Source organism: Pygoscelis adeliae, unplaced genomic scaffold (genome assembly GCF_000699105.1).
Source record: "Pygoscelis adeliae isolate BGI_AS28 unplaced genomic scaffold, ASM69910v1 Scaffold21, whole genome shotgun sequence".
Lineage (NCBI taxonomy): Eukaryota > Metazoa > Chordata > Aves > Sphenisciformes > Spheniscidae > Pygoscelis > Pygoscelis adeliae.
This window is the reverse complement of record NW_008824243.1, coordinates 5,694,624-5,708,222: the sequence shown is the minus strand read 5'-3', so window position 1 is coordinate 5,708,222 and position 13,599 is coordinate 5,694,624. Positions and strand designations below refer to the sequence as shown.

The window sequence follows — 13,599 nt, the reverse complement described above, 5'->3', positions numbered from 1 at the left end:
TCTCATGGAGTTTTTGGCTTGTTGAGCCTAATGACTTAATCCAGCCTGGAATAAATAGGATGTCCCTTCTGGTGTTCTGTAAGACTTTTTGCCAATGCCTGTTACCAATGTTTCAGCCAAGTGTGCCGACAGTATGCATCCTAGCACTCAAAACATTAAGCAACCTTTCTACACAATGAAAATGTAATTATTTTCTCTATGAAGGTACCTAATTTAGCAAATCTTGCACTAATAAAAGAAAGGAGAATGTCAGATGTCAGAAAGATAAGACCAAAACTAGTCCTTAGCTGGAAGAGACCTGTCTCATATGTGTTTTGGTTAGAGTATTTATCTTGAAAGTCGTGGGGCAATTTCCCTTAGACTGTTGCATCCTGTGAAGAACCTATCATGTGGGAAGCTGGCGAGCCTACGTTAATCAGAAGACAGTATCAACTGTTTGATAAAAGTTTCCACTGACGGCTATGCAAATGCAGCAATTACAAGTACCCAAGCCACCTGACACAGACAATTTTCTTTAAAGAAACCAGACTGAAAAGATATGGGCAATGCAATTTATTTGCTGCATAATTTTCCAGTGTACATTAAACTGTCCCTCAGCTGTTTAAAATTATAGCAGCTGAAGTTTGCCTGAACGTGGTCTCTAGCATTGTTTTACTACAGGGTTGAGATTATTAATGTTCTAGGTAAGAACAAGCTTGGAATGAAAATCACTTTTTAAAAGTCAGCTGGGAATTATCTCTGGTTTATTACCATTGCTTTTTTGTTCCCCAAAAAAACCCATAAATTTGAGTAAAGTAGTGTCATGGTGTTAAGGAGTGAGTGTCTCTAAAGCAGTATTAATTCGTGCCTTGGAAGCACTAATTGCATGACAGTGTGGTCTTGCAGGTACTGTCTTTTAGAGGAAGTTATGGCAATTTCATTAGAAAAAGGGTTGTTTAAAATTACATGCTATTTGCCAAACCTTCCCAAATATCTTAGGAAGGAATTGTGTTTGTCCCCTGACCTAGACTGTGTTAGGTTCCCATTTATTTTTATAATCGCTTCTGTGTTTCATGAACAGTGAACACCATGGGTGAAAAGAAGTCTTGGGTTTCTTTTACTTCAGCCAGTGCCATGAAGTTTAATCAATGTTTATAAAGTATTTAGTGATGTACCAAAAGGAACATGACATTTGAAAGCTTGTCTACTTCTTCTGATTAAACCATCTAGTCTAATTAAATATATTATTCCTCATTAGACAACTTGCTCTCCTTATAGAACGCTTATCAGAAATATTTAGAAGCAGCACTGCAGAGTTTCAATGTGATCTAAGAACGATCTTCTGATAAGATTTTAAAGATTTGGCTGTTAGCATGAAAGCAAGGAGTTCAGACTGACGTTATGGACATGTAATTCTGTCTTGCTTTTCTTTATGAACCCAGCGATTTGAATAAATTTATAGTGTAAGCTCAGGAATCCTTTTTGCCTTCAGTACATTTCAGACTTGCTCTGTTAATGGATGCTTTTCGTGTTTGTCCCCCCCCCCCTTTACTGTGCTAAAAGCAATTAGCAATAAATGAATGTATATGATGTTTTTAAAACATCCCAAGCATATATGATATTAAATATTTGGTCTCTTGTCCTGTCCCTAAAACCACAGAAAAGGTATAGGTTAAAGCTTTAATTACAGTGCTTCCTGGGACTTGTGCTTCATTTGGTGAGCGATTTTTCCAAGGCTAGAGTATCTGACCAATTAAAGATCACAAAATATGACCAAGTTCTGCAGGCGAAAAGCGAAGGCTCAGATTAGACTGAGGCCATGGGCCAGATAAGCCCATGCTGAACTGAATTGCTGGGTCCTGAGGAGCAGCACAAACTTTGCACAGTTCTGCAAAGTTTGCTTCTCCTCATTCTCCTTATTGGAGTATTTTAAGTGTCAAATCACAACCTATCAATCCAGCAGGCATTTATCATCCTAAAGAAGAGCATTTCCAGCTCTTTGAAAACAAACCTGTCTTTACGCATCTGTTCTCGGCAACCTCATCGCTTCTGAAATTCTTTTGTCCATGCATTACTCCTAGAGCACTTGTGGAATTAACTCCGTAGAAATTAATAAGAGCATAAATTATAGCAGTGCAAACCGCTAATTTCTGTTTGGAAATTTGTCTGGTCTGCTGGGAAATGTCATCAAGGAACATAGACAGAGAAAGGCCTTCAGTTCTGTGGAGCTAAGTCCTGCTTTAATTAAATTGAATTAAGTCAGGAAGTTTTGACCTGATGGATTGGAATTTCAGCATCTCAGGCAAAGACCTGTGTATTGATCTATGCATTTTACATCCTCCCTAGTCACTGGTAAGCTTCGTGCACAACACTTTTTCTCCCCTTGATTAAAATCATGTTTTTTGAGTTCCTAACTCACTATAGAGAGGCCCAAAGCTGCTCTGCAATGCTGTTTTAAAAAGACTTGGCCAACGCTGCAAATGGTGAAAGCTTCGATACACTGAATAATTTGATTAAACTGGCTTGCATTTTGACCTTCTGCCAGCGGCCGCGGAAGATGTTTACACTGAGGGCTGCCTCCAGGTGCCACAGCAATGCTCACGGCAGCGCTGCCGGAAGCCTGCGCTTCCTGCCTGAAGTTTCTCACAGCTACACCCGCCCTCCTGTGACTCGGGCTCTTCCTTCCTTTCTCTTTTCTTCTATTCAGCAGCCATCAGACAAACTAAGAAATAATAATAATAATAATTTTTAAACCCCTGCATTTTAATGCAGAAAAATTGCTATCTTTTAAAATGCAAATAACAACTTGAAAATAGATTTTCAGAATTTACTTATTGTTTTAAATATTTCTTTTGATTTTTCTTTCTGCTACACCCTAACTCAAATTACTGAAATAAATGGAACTATTCTATCTGATTTCCTTCAATTTTGGACCAAGGACCTTTCCTTAAGCAAAACACTCTGGATTTGTCAAAGGGTGTTAGAGTCACATATGTATTAGCAAGCCTTGACCCCCTGGTCCCTAACTCAAGTAACCACGTTAATTTTTAATTTGTGAACTCTTCAATCAGTGATGGTATCAGTGAGAGTCGTGCTTCAGCAAGGAAATCACATTTTGGATTCCATATTTTGAAGAGAACAGAGACCCCTATAACATTTACCATATTATGAATGACAGGCTGCTTGGACAGGACACAGGAAAGAAATACAGGCTAACAGAAAGAACTATCCCATAATTTTTAACAGTAAATTATTTTTTGAAGTCTCTTAAAATAAAGTACTTACGGACCTTATCATTATTTTCAGGCCCAATTTCTCTCTTTCCTACATAACCAAAAATTTTCCCAAAACTTCCAGAAAAAGTGGTCAAATCTTGCTTCCTTTAAATCCACAGGAAGGAAGGTTTCTCCAGCATCCAAAGCCCCACTAGACCTCTCAAGCCCACATTTCCAGGAGTTTTATCAAAACATAAGCTACCAAAACACATTTGGTTTTGATCCTCAGGGTAAGTCATCACAGAGCAATTAAAGTCAATAGCTTAAAACCTAACTTTAAATCAAACAAGATGAGTATTTGAGCTGTTGAATCTAGGATTTGCCGAATTTTCCTTCTTCAATTGTGTGGAGAATTTAATTTCTCCAATTTCTGATGAAAGCCTGCAACCTCAGACAAAGTTCAGCCAATTCCAGAAATAATTTAACATAGGAACAAAAAAACATATTCCATTTCACTGCTCATGTTGTCTTCTTTCTGGAAATGACTATATTAGGAGGAAGACATTTGTTTTTAACTGTCATATTATCCCTGGTGACAGGTTAACAAATAGGAATCCCAACACTAGCACAGAGCCATGACAGCCTATTGAATTCTGATGCCCAAAATCAGACCTTTTAGCATGCACAGTTTTGAAACAAGAAAAGATATCACGGCAACAGAAGCATGTGGATGAAGTGGAAATACCAGGAAACCGGTGTTGAAGTTAGCTTGACAAACACACAGCCTAAAAATTTGCAGCTGACATTTTGATAAACAATTTAGAGGCCTGAAAACAGAGTGCTTGAGAAGCTGAAAGATAGTCCCATGAAAACAGAGAAGGGAGAGTGAAAACACACAAGTCCTTTGAGAAGGTCCATTGCTGCTAGTAGCTCTCCTTATAAAGTCCCACAACGCCCAGCAGTATGCTTTGGGTTGATCATATTGTGTGTATAGGTGGCCAATTCACACATCTTTATGTGTGCAATCTTCCTCCTATCTTCAGTTATAACTCACTCTAATCTGCAGCCTTGGGGAAGTAGTATCAAAGATACAAGCAACAAGTTAGAGATTACTTATTATAATTTGCATTTTATAATTTTATTATTTCATGGGTTTCTTGGCTTAAGTTTCTTTTTCCGATTCGGTGTTTCTCAAAGCACTACTAATTTTGAAAGTGCTGTAGTCCATGTCTAAGACTTGCACCCTTCTAGCATGTTTTGCACAAAGTTCTTGCTCTTGCAGCAGGTTAACTGTGTTCAACACTACAAGCTCAGCTTCACCCATCAAACCCAAATCTTTACTGTAACACACGGTATGCCTCCTGATGTGGTACGTCTGTCAGTTTTCAACAGTACTAGAAAATCAATAATCTAGTAGAAAACCACAGTATAGTTTGCTTCTAAAAATACTCTAAGAGACAAGCTTTCAGCTTTTCACATGTGCAAGCTGAGACTTAGTCTTTCCTGTGAGTTAATTCTACTCTGGAAGAAAGACAGCTCTAGTTCTACCAAACTTTTTATTCATGCCTATGCTGTACATGCTTGCAATGACAGCATATGGGAATATCTCCCTATCTGTATGTAAAAGTAGTTGCTCTGCTGAATCTATCATACAATGGATTCATATTTGTGCAGTAATTTTGAAAGTCAAGACAAGCAGTCTGAACAGAGATCACCTAGGCAGTGCAAGAGAAAGCTGGTTGGTATTTTTATGGCAATAATTAAATAGCTTATTTGCTAAGTACACTGCTGCTGCACAAAACAAAACTGCAAGATGAAAATATGCGGCCCAGTTTACTTACAGGTAGAAAGAATCATGTCTGATTGTCCGCTTATATTCAATTAAAAATGCAAACCTCTCTTCGTCAGTTGTGCCAGTAAAACAGCCCTAGTTGAGCTCTTTGCTCTGATACGAAACATGGTAAATCACAAATACTGCTTGACCCCGCCTACTTACCTTTAAAAAAAAAAAACCAAGCCCCAAACAGACTAGATACTAATCTCACATCTGTTAAAAAAAAAAAAAGGTGAAAGAAGCATCTGCTTTCTAGTATCAAACACACATTTTACAGAAAAAACTATTAAACTGTAATCAGTAGGGCTAAGTATTTCTTTAAAAAAAAAAAGGAAAAAATACAGCAGATGTAAATCACAGCATTTGGTTCTGTTCAGATGAATTTTTGACCACAACATTTGAAAAAATTCAGTTATAATAAAAAGGGGAAGAAGGACTGAAGTTGCTTAAGGATGAGTGAGCTCATCCAGAAGAAATGATGGTGCAGTATTTCAACCTGCCTTTAAAGACATCGGGAGAGTCAGCAAGACAGCTGCCTCCAGAGGGGTTCTGATCCTTTTCAAAATTAACCATCTAAGGCTACATTCAACTACAAAAATGCTTTTATCTAAAAACTAGGTGCCTCACAGTTCCTGGCATCCTAAGTAAGTATCAAACCCAATGGCAGGTACACAGAAGTTATCCTCAGGTTCTAGGAAGAGGCAGGCAAAGGTGGCAAATTCAAAGCACCCACCTCAATGAGTAAACTGCCGCCAAAAGTCAGCAGTTAGTGTGTGTTTTATCATATAAATTAATAATAAATATATAATTATTGTATAGAAACAGGCTTAAGGTTCATTGGAAACTATTGATCTCCTGATTTGCCTATGCTTCATTTGCGTTTTAAGGGAGACATTACTTACTACTGTAGAATTCCTCATGACGTAGTGTCGAAAGTGTTGGCAATGCCGTACTTTGCAGTGTCTCCACTGAGAAACTGGGGTGTAAAGGAGCAGTTAGGGAAGGAAAGATGAGCTCAGCTTACCTTAGATCTTCCATGTTCCTTTTTTCTACTACAGGTAGAAAACCCTAGATTTTCCCCTTTAACAATACATGTGGTTGGTAATGATTGGGTAATGGTTTGGACTCAACACTTTGACAGGTTTGTTTGCATAGTTGTGATCATCTTCTGAGATTTTGTCATGAAGAAAAAGGAAATAGCAATTTAAATCTTTTCTGACAGCTTGTAACTTTTCAATGGAATAGCATGAGAAAAGGAAAACATTTCTTCCAAGAAACAAGAAGCTTCCTCCTTTTGAACATCAGGGTTTAGACAAAGCATCTCCAAAATTGATTACAGAAATACTCAAATGCAGCAACGATAGAATGTATTAAGCTAACGATAGTTACCTTTAATAACTTGTTTGGAAATACACTGTACCATAGCCCTCTCTGCCCGCTTGCAAAAAAATTTTTTAAAGAAGTTTTGTGCAATCTATTTTCTATTACACTTAGCACAAGTAACAAAAGAAAGAAAACATAATAGAGTTACTCAGGAGGTGGCTACAGCAAAACTGAAGTGCAAATACTCCTCACGTCCACTGGTACAAAGTCAGGTTAATTGAAACAGGCTTCAGCAAGGCTGTGGAGACATTAGCCTCTAGCAGAGGGGAAAGGGCATGGAACTTCTAAAGAGAGTTCAGGCATTTCTGCACTGAACTTTTCATCATGGCCAAATTCATTTAAATATATATTCATACTACTATATATATATATCCAGTATAAAGTGTGTATACACACATACATGGACTATCGTAACACCATATTCACATGAACAATGAGTTTGGCTTATGATGCACTGACAGTAAATTATTGGCAACACATTAGTTGGTTCCAAACAATAGTTAACATTCAGTTTATTTACATACACATGTAGTATGACATTTTTGTTAAGAACAGAAAGGTTAGATCACTGTACGTACAGATGACAGACAAAGAGGAGCCCTCCTTAAACACACTTGAGAGTGTACTTTCTTTCATTTACAACCCCATGTATCAAGTTGGTAAGTAAGTGAAGGTAGGACAAATGTGCTTGAAAATTTCAAGAGGAAAACACACTTTATATAAATAAATGCAGGGAATTTATATATTTACAATACATACAGCATATAAATTATTTTATAATTAATCCAAAACAAGGTACTATGGTACACTGACAGCCAGTTGTGCTGAATCTTGGACTTATATTTCACAAGTAACATCAAGACTAACGGTGAGAGGTCTCTGGTTGACCAAACGGCCTAGAATGGCTTGGGACATATCACAGCTCAGTTCTGAAGCAAAGCTTTTTGAGTGTTACACTAAACTGAAGACTGTGCTGTTAACAACCTACTACGTGCAAATGAAAGAGGCACATTTTGTGTTCTTGATGCATCATAAAACACCCATCAACCAAGAAAAACAATGCTTCTGGAGAATCTCTGGAAACATTCTAATGTCAGTAAATAGCCATTTATAGATACCTCCAATTTTTAAGCATGCAAATCACTACTACTACTACTACTGCTTGTGTAAAGAGAAACTCAGAAACATGGACTGTATGTACATGAACCCAACCCAGTAAATGCAAATTAGGCTCCTGGGCTTTGGCCACATTCTCCCTCTTCCTCCATAAAGAGCTCAACTTGCCAGCTATGCAATGCTGACTTTTCAGAGAAAAGAGAGACTGCTAGTATTGCTGAACATACTGTGCTCATTTCCCAACATCATGTAAAACTCTCCTTGTGCTGGAGTGGATCAGATATTACAGGTTCCCCACGCTGTTTAGCAGCATCCAGCAGCCTACAGAATCAAGCCTTTTAAAAGAAATGGTGAAGCCACATGTCTGGAAAGTGGCTTCTTTCCTGTACTTCTGCTGCTGTTCTTTTTCAGAAAGAATCTTCACCCTCTGCAATGTCTATGATTGTGTGAAGCAAGTCTTCAAAAGTCGGGCGACCCTCTGGTTTCTAAAAATAAAAGCATGCACAGCTGTGATCAGAAAGCAACAGAGTTGTGTTGATTTTGATAAATTATTGGTCTTGATATCATTCTGTGGCAACAAATTTACTGTTTCATTAGATGTGACATGCAAAAATATTTCCTTGTGTGGATTTTGGATGTATCGCTTAATCTCAGTAAGCATCACCTTTTTTTTTTTTTTTACGCTTTGGAAAAGCATAAATAGGTTTTGGACTATGCTTTTCAATAATTCACTATTTTGCACAGTGCTACACTTTCATTTTTCTTCCCCATCCCCACCTCCCCAAATGAATCGCTCCAATCTTTCTTTACGCAAGTAGTTCATGCTCTTAAGAATTTTGAGTGTCATTCTCTGAAGCCTCTTTTACTTCAACATCATTTTTTGGACTCCAAAATGAGACTGCACCATAGACTTATGCAATGGCATCCTTCATCTACTCTATTTTCCATAGAGTTCCTTATGTGCCATAACATCCTGTTTGTTTTGTTTAATTCTGGCAATACACTGAGGTAGTCTCTTCGCTGACCCTGCTGACGCAGTTAATTTAGCATCTTCTGAATATCTGGGTAACTTGCACTTTTCCTCCATTTATCAGCCTCTTTAGATTTGTATCACCTGCTGAATTTTGAAGCCTCAGTATTCACTGCCCTCTACAAATCATTAATAAATTTATTAAATGAGGACTGAGGTACCTACAGTTAATCATATTTTATGACAAAGTGACAGTATCTTGCCATTATTTGTGTCCTGTTTGTGACTCGCAAAGGTTCTTTCTCTCCCACGTGATGACTGCTTAGATTTTATTGTTAATAACCCCTGATGAAATCAATACATTCTTAATCAATTCATTGATGCTCATATAAATCCTATAATGTTCTTTGAATATTAATATGTATTTAACAAATAACTTATCATTATCTTTCAGGTAATTTATTATTCCATTTTAATGACCGTTTCAAGCAGGTTACCAACTACAAATAAAATTTAATGATCTGTAGTTTCCTGGCTCCCGTGAATAGATTTTTTTGAACTACAGACATATTTGTCATTCCGCAGCACTCCAGGGCACTGTTGTTTTTAATGTATTTTTTGCTGCATAAACCAACTGGTTTGTAAGTTTTAGATCTCCACCAGTTGGTTTGATGACTAATTGCTCTCTGTTCCGGCACCTTCTCCTCCAAGACAAGCGTCAGACAGTATGTCATCTTTATTACTGGAAAAGAACAGTTTTTCCCCAGCACCCCCTGTGGCAAAGACTAACTAGAAATAAGTCACATAGCTCTTTCCATTCTTGGGTTTCCTCAATTGCTCTCTCAAAATTAGAGGCATCTCATTAAATGCACCTATCCTTAGAGACTTTCTTCTTTAATACTACAAAACCTGTTTTATACTGATTTAGTTGATAAGGTATTAAATTTGTGTTTGCTGCCCCTTTGATCTCTGAAAATTGTACAGTCAGTATCTTTCTGGGTTAGGCGGATTAATAGTACAGTGCATTTTTATCTTTCTTTATAAACCTTGGGATTCGTATTTAGATTCAACTGCAACTTAATCTATATTTCCTATATAATTTACAATCAGGTACTGAAGTATTCCTTTAAAAATACTTTTGGTCATTCTGGCATGTTTCTGTAACGATTAATAAACTGAGGCAATATAAAATTAGATTCTTCACCTCTGGGCCATTCTCACTGAATTTTTTTTGCTAGCAATATTTGTATACAGATATAATCATGACCAGCACAGATTTAGCAATTATTTCATTTTGTTACTAAATGCCTTTGCATACTTAATCCTACAGTCTGTTTAGTTCATAGAAATTTCCTCGGTGTTTTTTCTTATCACAGCTCTAGTTCACTTGCAAAGCAGGGGGAGATCTTTGTCTTAGCAATAAACACATGAATAGCTGAGAGAGCTGGATACAGTCAGAGTGCTGCAATAGGGATTAATTGCTGTTGCTAGATTGACCTTTTTTCAATTCAAAGACAAAAACAATATATATACCTCCTGCCAGCACATCATCATCATTTCATACACCTGCTTACAGGCTAGTTTGGGCCGATACAAACGATGTCCTTGGCTAACCATTGTTACCACTTCATAGTTGGAGCTTTTTTCAAAGGGCATTTTTCCTTCCGTAAATACCTCCCACATTAAAACACCTAAAAAAAAAGAAAATAAACATTAAGAAAAGAAGCAAATAACTTCTTAAACATATATGTTTATTTTGAGCCCTGGGCTCAGGATTTCTGACAGATAAATAGTTTGAGATCCATATTCTAGAAAGTGTTCACATGTGTCATCGCTGAAAACACCTTATTCTAGTAGCATGAGTTTTAATAAATAACAGTTCTAAAGGTCTCTGTGGAACTTCATGCAAGCATAAAACCATGGTAAATGGTTTCTCTGAGCTTCTTCTCAGATGTCTGAATCCTTCCCAATAACTGGAGCTTAACCGCTATTGATAAAATGTAAAAATAGTGCTTTCTTTCAACAGTGAACATCTTACCGAATGACCAGACATCTGACTTGCTGCTGAATCGGCTATAATTAAAAACCTCTGGGGGGCACCATTTCACAGGAAATTTAGCCCCTGAGGAGCTTGTGTACTGATCATCAAGGACATACCTTAAAAAAAGAAAAAAGAAAAAAGAAAAACATGATCTCCTTCAGTCAGCCTCCAAGCCTGCAAATTATAATTTAGATTTGGATTTGAATATTAGAAGCTCATATTGCCACCTAATGGCCAAGACTGTTAACATCACACGATAAAAATAGGTTCTCTGGCACAGTACTAGGGTTTCAGTCAAGACCCAGTTCATTTTTCTTATAATCACAAGAGAAGACTCTGAGGTCATTAGTTATACAACACAGGTCTAGGCCACCTGCAAGTTAAATGTCTGTATTACAAGAGAAAATGATGCAAAAGCATAAATTTCTTACTCTGTTTCTCACTGGCCAGTCTGAATTCAGGTGTCAGGGGACGTGCAAGCTCAGTAGCACAGAAAGGTGGCAAAAGCCAAGAGCAGCATGGTCAAGCCGTGGTGCTTTAACGCCTTCCTTGTAGGTGCTGCTTTCCACCCCCTGCCTCACCCACACATCACCCACCTGATGTAGCATCCGCGGGTGCTAACAAGGGCAGGAAATTAATCCCCCTCCGGGTCTCAGCACCTCCCAGCACTTCGGCTAGTGGGATGCAACTCTGAACCATCTACCTCGAGAGGACCCCAGACTCACTGAACAGCCTCTTTCTATCATTTATTTACCAAAATACAGACTAATGACTATTACCTCTGCAGCGTAAGCTCTGCTGTCCGAGGCACAAGCTCTAATATGCCTCCTGCATCACTACAAGATTAAAATTTGTAAGATCTTCACAGATGTTACAGAAAGTTGCTAGTAGAAGACCGGTCAGACCACGGAGTCAGTTCAAAGCCAGGCCTCTCATGGTAAGCACTAGAAACGCTTACTTCTCTAGAGAATAAACTGTCTAGTTTTGATTTCCCAGAATTAAAATGAGTAATGAAATCAACACACGACCACAGAATGAGCAAGCTTTAAAGACACTAGAAATAAAAGGAACCAAAGGATGCTTTTCCCTAGAGAGGTCAGAAAAGATAATTTTTGCCTGTAATTTTGCTGGGCACGTGTTGCCTTATGGTTAAGTACAAGGGTTAGGTAAATTTTCCCAAATGCCCACAGATGTGCTTGCACACTCAGCCATACCTTGTCATTCCAAAATCTGACACTTTGACCACTCCTGAGTCACTCACCAAGCAGTTCCTGGCAGCCTGCAAAGAGAATGGTTAGATTCGGATGGAAAACTTGCAGTCTCTTGCAGACAAATTACAATGGTCTAATGAGGACTTTGTCCTCATTGCTTAGCAAGTTCACCAATTTACCAAGTTCAGTGGTGTATTCTCATTATAAAAGGTACATGTGCATTTGCTCTTGATAGTACTGTTTTTACAACTAAACCATTTTGTAAAAAATCACCAGCAAAAGTTATCATCTCAAGGGATTAACGAGTGGTGAAAATGGCACCAATACAGAACAGAGATATGCTCTTATATCAGCGCAAATAGCTATTAACTCTCCATAAAAATTTCAGAGAGATTGTATTCCATTTTCTTGAGAGAGAAGCCTCTCATCGTTTTCTGTACAGGGCAATTTTAGAGACTTGATTAGACCCTAAAGAGCCAACTTCAACTACTTGTAATTTTCTGCAGGAACAAAAGCAGTTATTTACAAGCAGGCTGTTTCAAAAAGGAATAGGTAAGCTCAAAAATAAAGTTTTTGGAGAAGAGTGTATTGCCTAATGGGATGTTACCAGGTCTCTGTGGATAAAGCTGTTTCTCTCCAGGTACTCCATTCCCTCACATACATCTTGGCACATAGTGAGCAGGACATCTTTACTCAAAACTCCCCGTTTTTGTCTCAGGTAATTGAGAAGGCAGCCGTGCTCCATGAACTCTGTCACGATGTAAATAGGCCTCTGTTGTGTGCACACACCATACAGCTGAACTAATTTAGGATGTGTTAGCTTCCTGAAAAGATTGAGATCATGTCATTATTACTTCCTCCACGCAGTGCTAGCTCTCCACGCCACAAAACTGCAAAAATACCACCTGCCTGAAGTGTTTTATTTATAATCAGTAAACGGCATCAGAGGCCTAGAACTGGCAATAAAAGTGCCAAGCACACAACTCACATCATTACTTTAGCTTCTTCAATGAAATCCTCTTCATACATCGCACCTTCCCGAATCGCCTTGATGGCCACTTTATACTGCGCCCTCCATTTCCCAAGGCGCACCACACCAAAGAGACCGCTCCCCAATTCTCTCATGAATGTCAGTTCTGAGGGATTAATTTCCCATTTCTCTATAAAACAAAACAAATGAGAGCCCATGACTGCTGTACTAGTGAATGTACTAAACTGGTAGGTGACAGGGAGGAGGAAATGGAAATGCTGGATTACTAGCAAATCAGGGAGAAATTTAGGGAGAAAACGTCTTAGAATTAACTTGAAAATGGAGCATTTCTATATATCACAAAACAAACAAACTTTTAGCTAGACATAACCTTTAGGCAGCTCCTGAGCAACACAGAAGGCAAAACTTAAACTTTCCTGAAGCCAGTAATTACATGCTGGTATCATCAGACTTGATTTCAACAAGCTGCCATCATAGAAAGTTGTGTTAGTGCGTAGCAGCTGCTCACATCACCTGATGTGCCATGCTTAAAACAGGTTATTCCAATTTTTCTTTAAAAAAAAAAAACCAAACACCTAACCCCTCCACAAAGATCAGAGGAGCCAAGGTTGAGCCAGAAGTCTGGAGGCTTATGAAGGAGCCAAAGGCACAGCTCTTTAATTGGGCAGAGCTCAAGGTGTCCACAAAAGCATGGAGGAAGATGCCAAATTGCCCTGGAGCACCGGCAACACGTTCTGCCTCTCCTCGCTGCTGCCCTTGGCATCACACACCTGCCACCAGCTGTCATGCCTTTGCATGCCGATCCTCTGAGCAAGGGTCTCCACGGTACAACTCGGCCCCGCACAAGTTAGTGTAGGCA

General features: G+C 38.5%; 1 protein-coding gene across 2 annotated transcripts in view; it reads right to left on the bottom strand.

The window, feature by feature from the left end:
- Window positions 1-7,934: 7,934 nt before the first annotated feature.
- Window positions 7,935-13,599, bottom strand: part of TEC (tec protein tyrosine kinase) — a 32,912-nt gene continuing 27,247 nt past the window's right edge. For both annotated transcript variants that reach the window (XM_009335158.1, XM_009335157.1), the window contains 6 exons: window positions 12,738-12,909; window positions 12,357-12,573; window positions 11,753-11,817; window positions 10,536-10,654; window positions 10,031-10,188; window positions 7,935-8,012 (listed from right to left, as the gene is read on the bottom strand). In XM_009335158.1, the coding sequence (XP_009333433.1) occupies window positions 7,935-8,012; window positions 10,031-10,188; window positions 10,536-10,654; window positions 11,753-11,817; window positions 12,357-12,573; window positions 12,738-12,909 (809 nt within the window). The remainder of the gene's footprint in view (window positions 8,013-10,030; window positions 10,189-10,535; window positions 10,655-11,752; window positions 11,818-12,356; window positions 12,574-12,737; window positions 12,910-13,599) is intronic.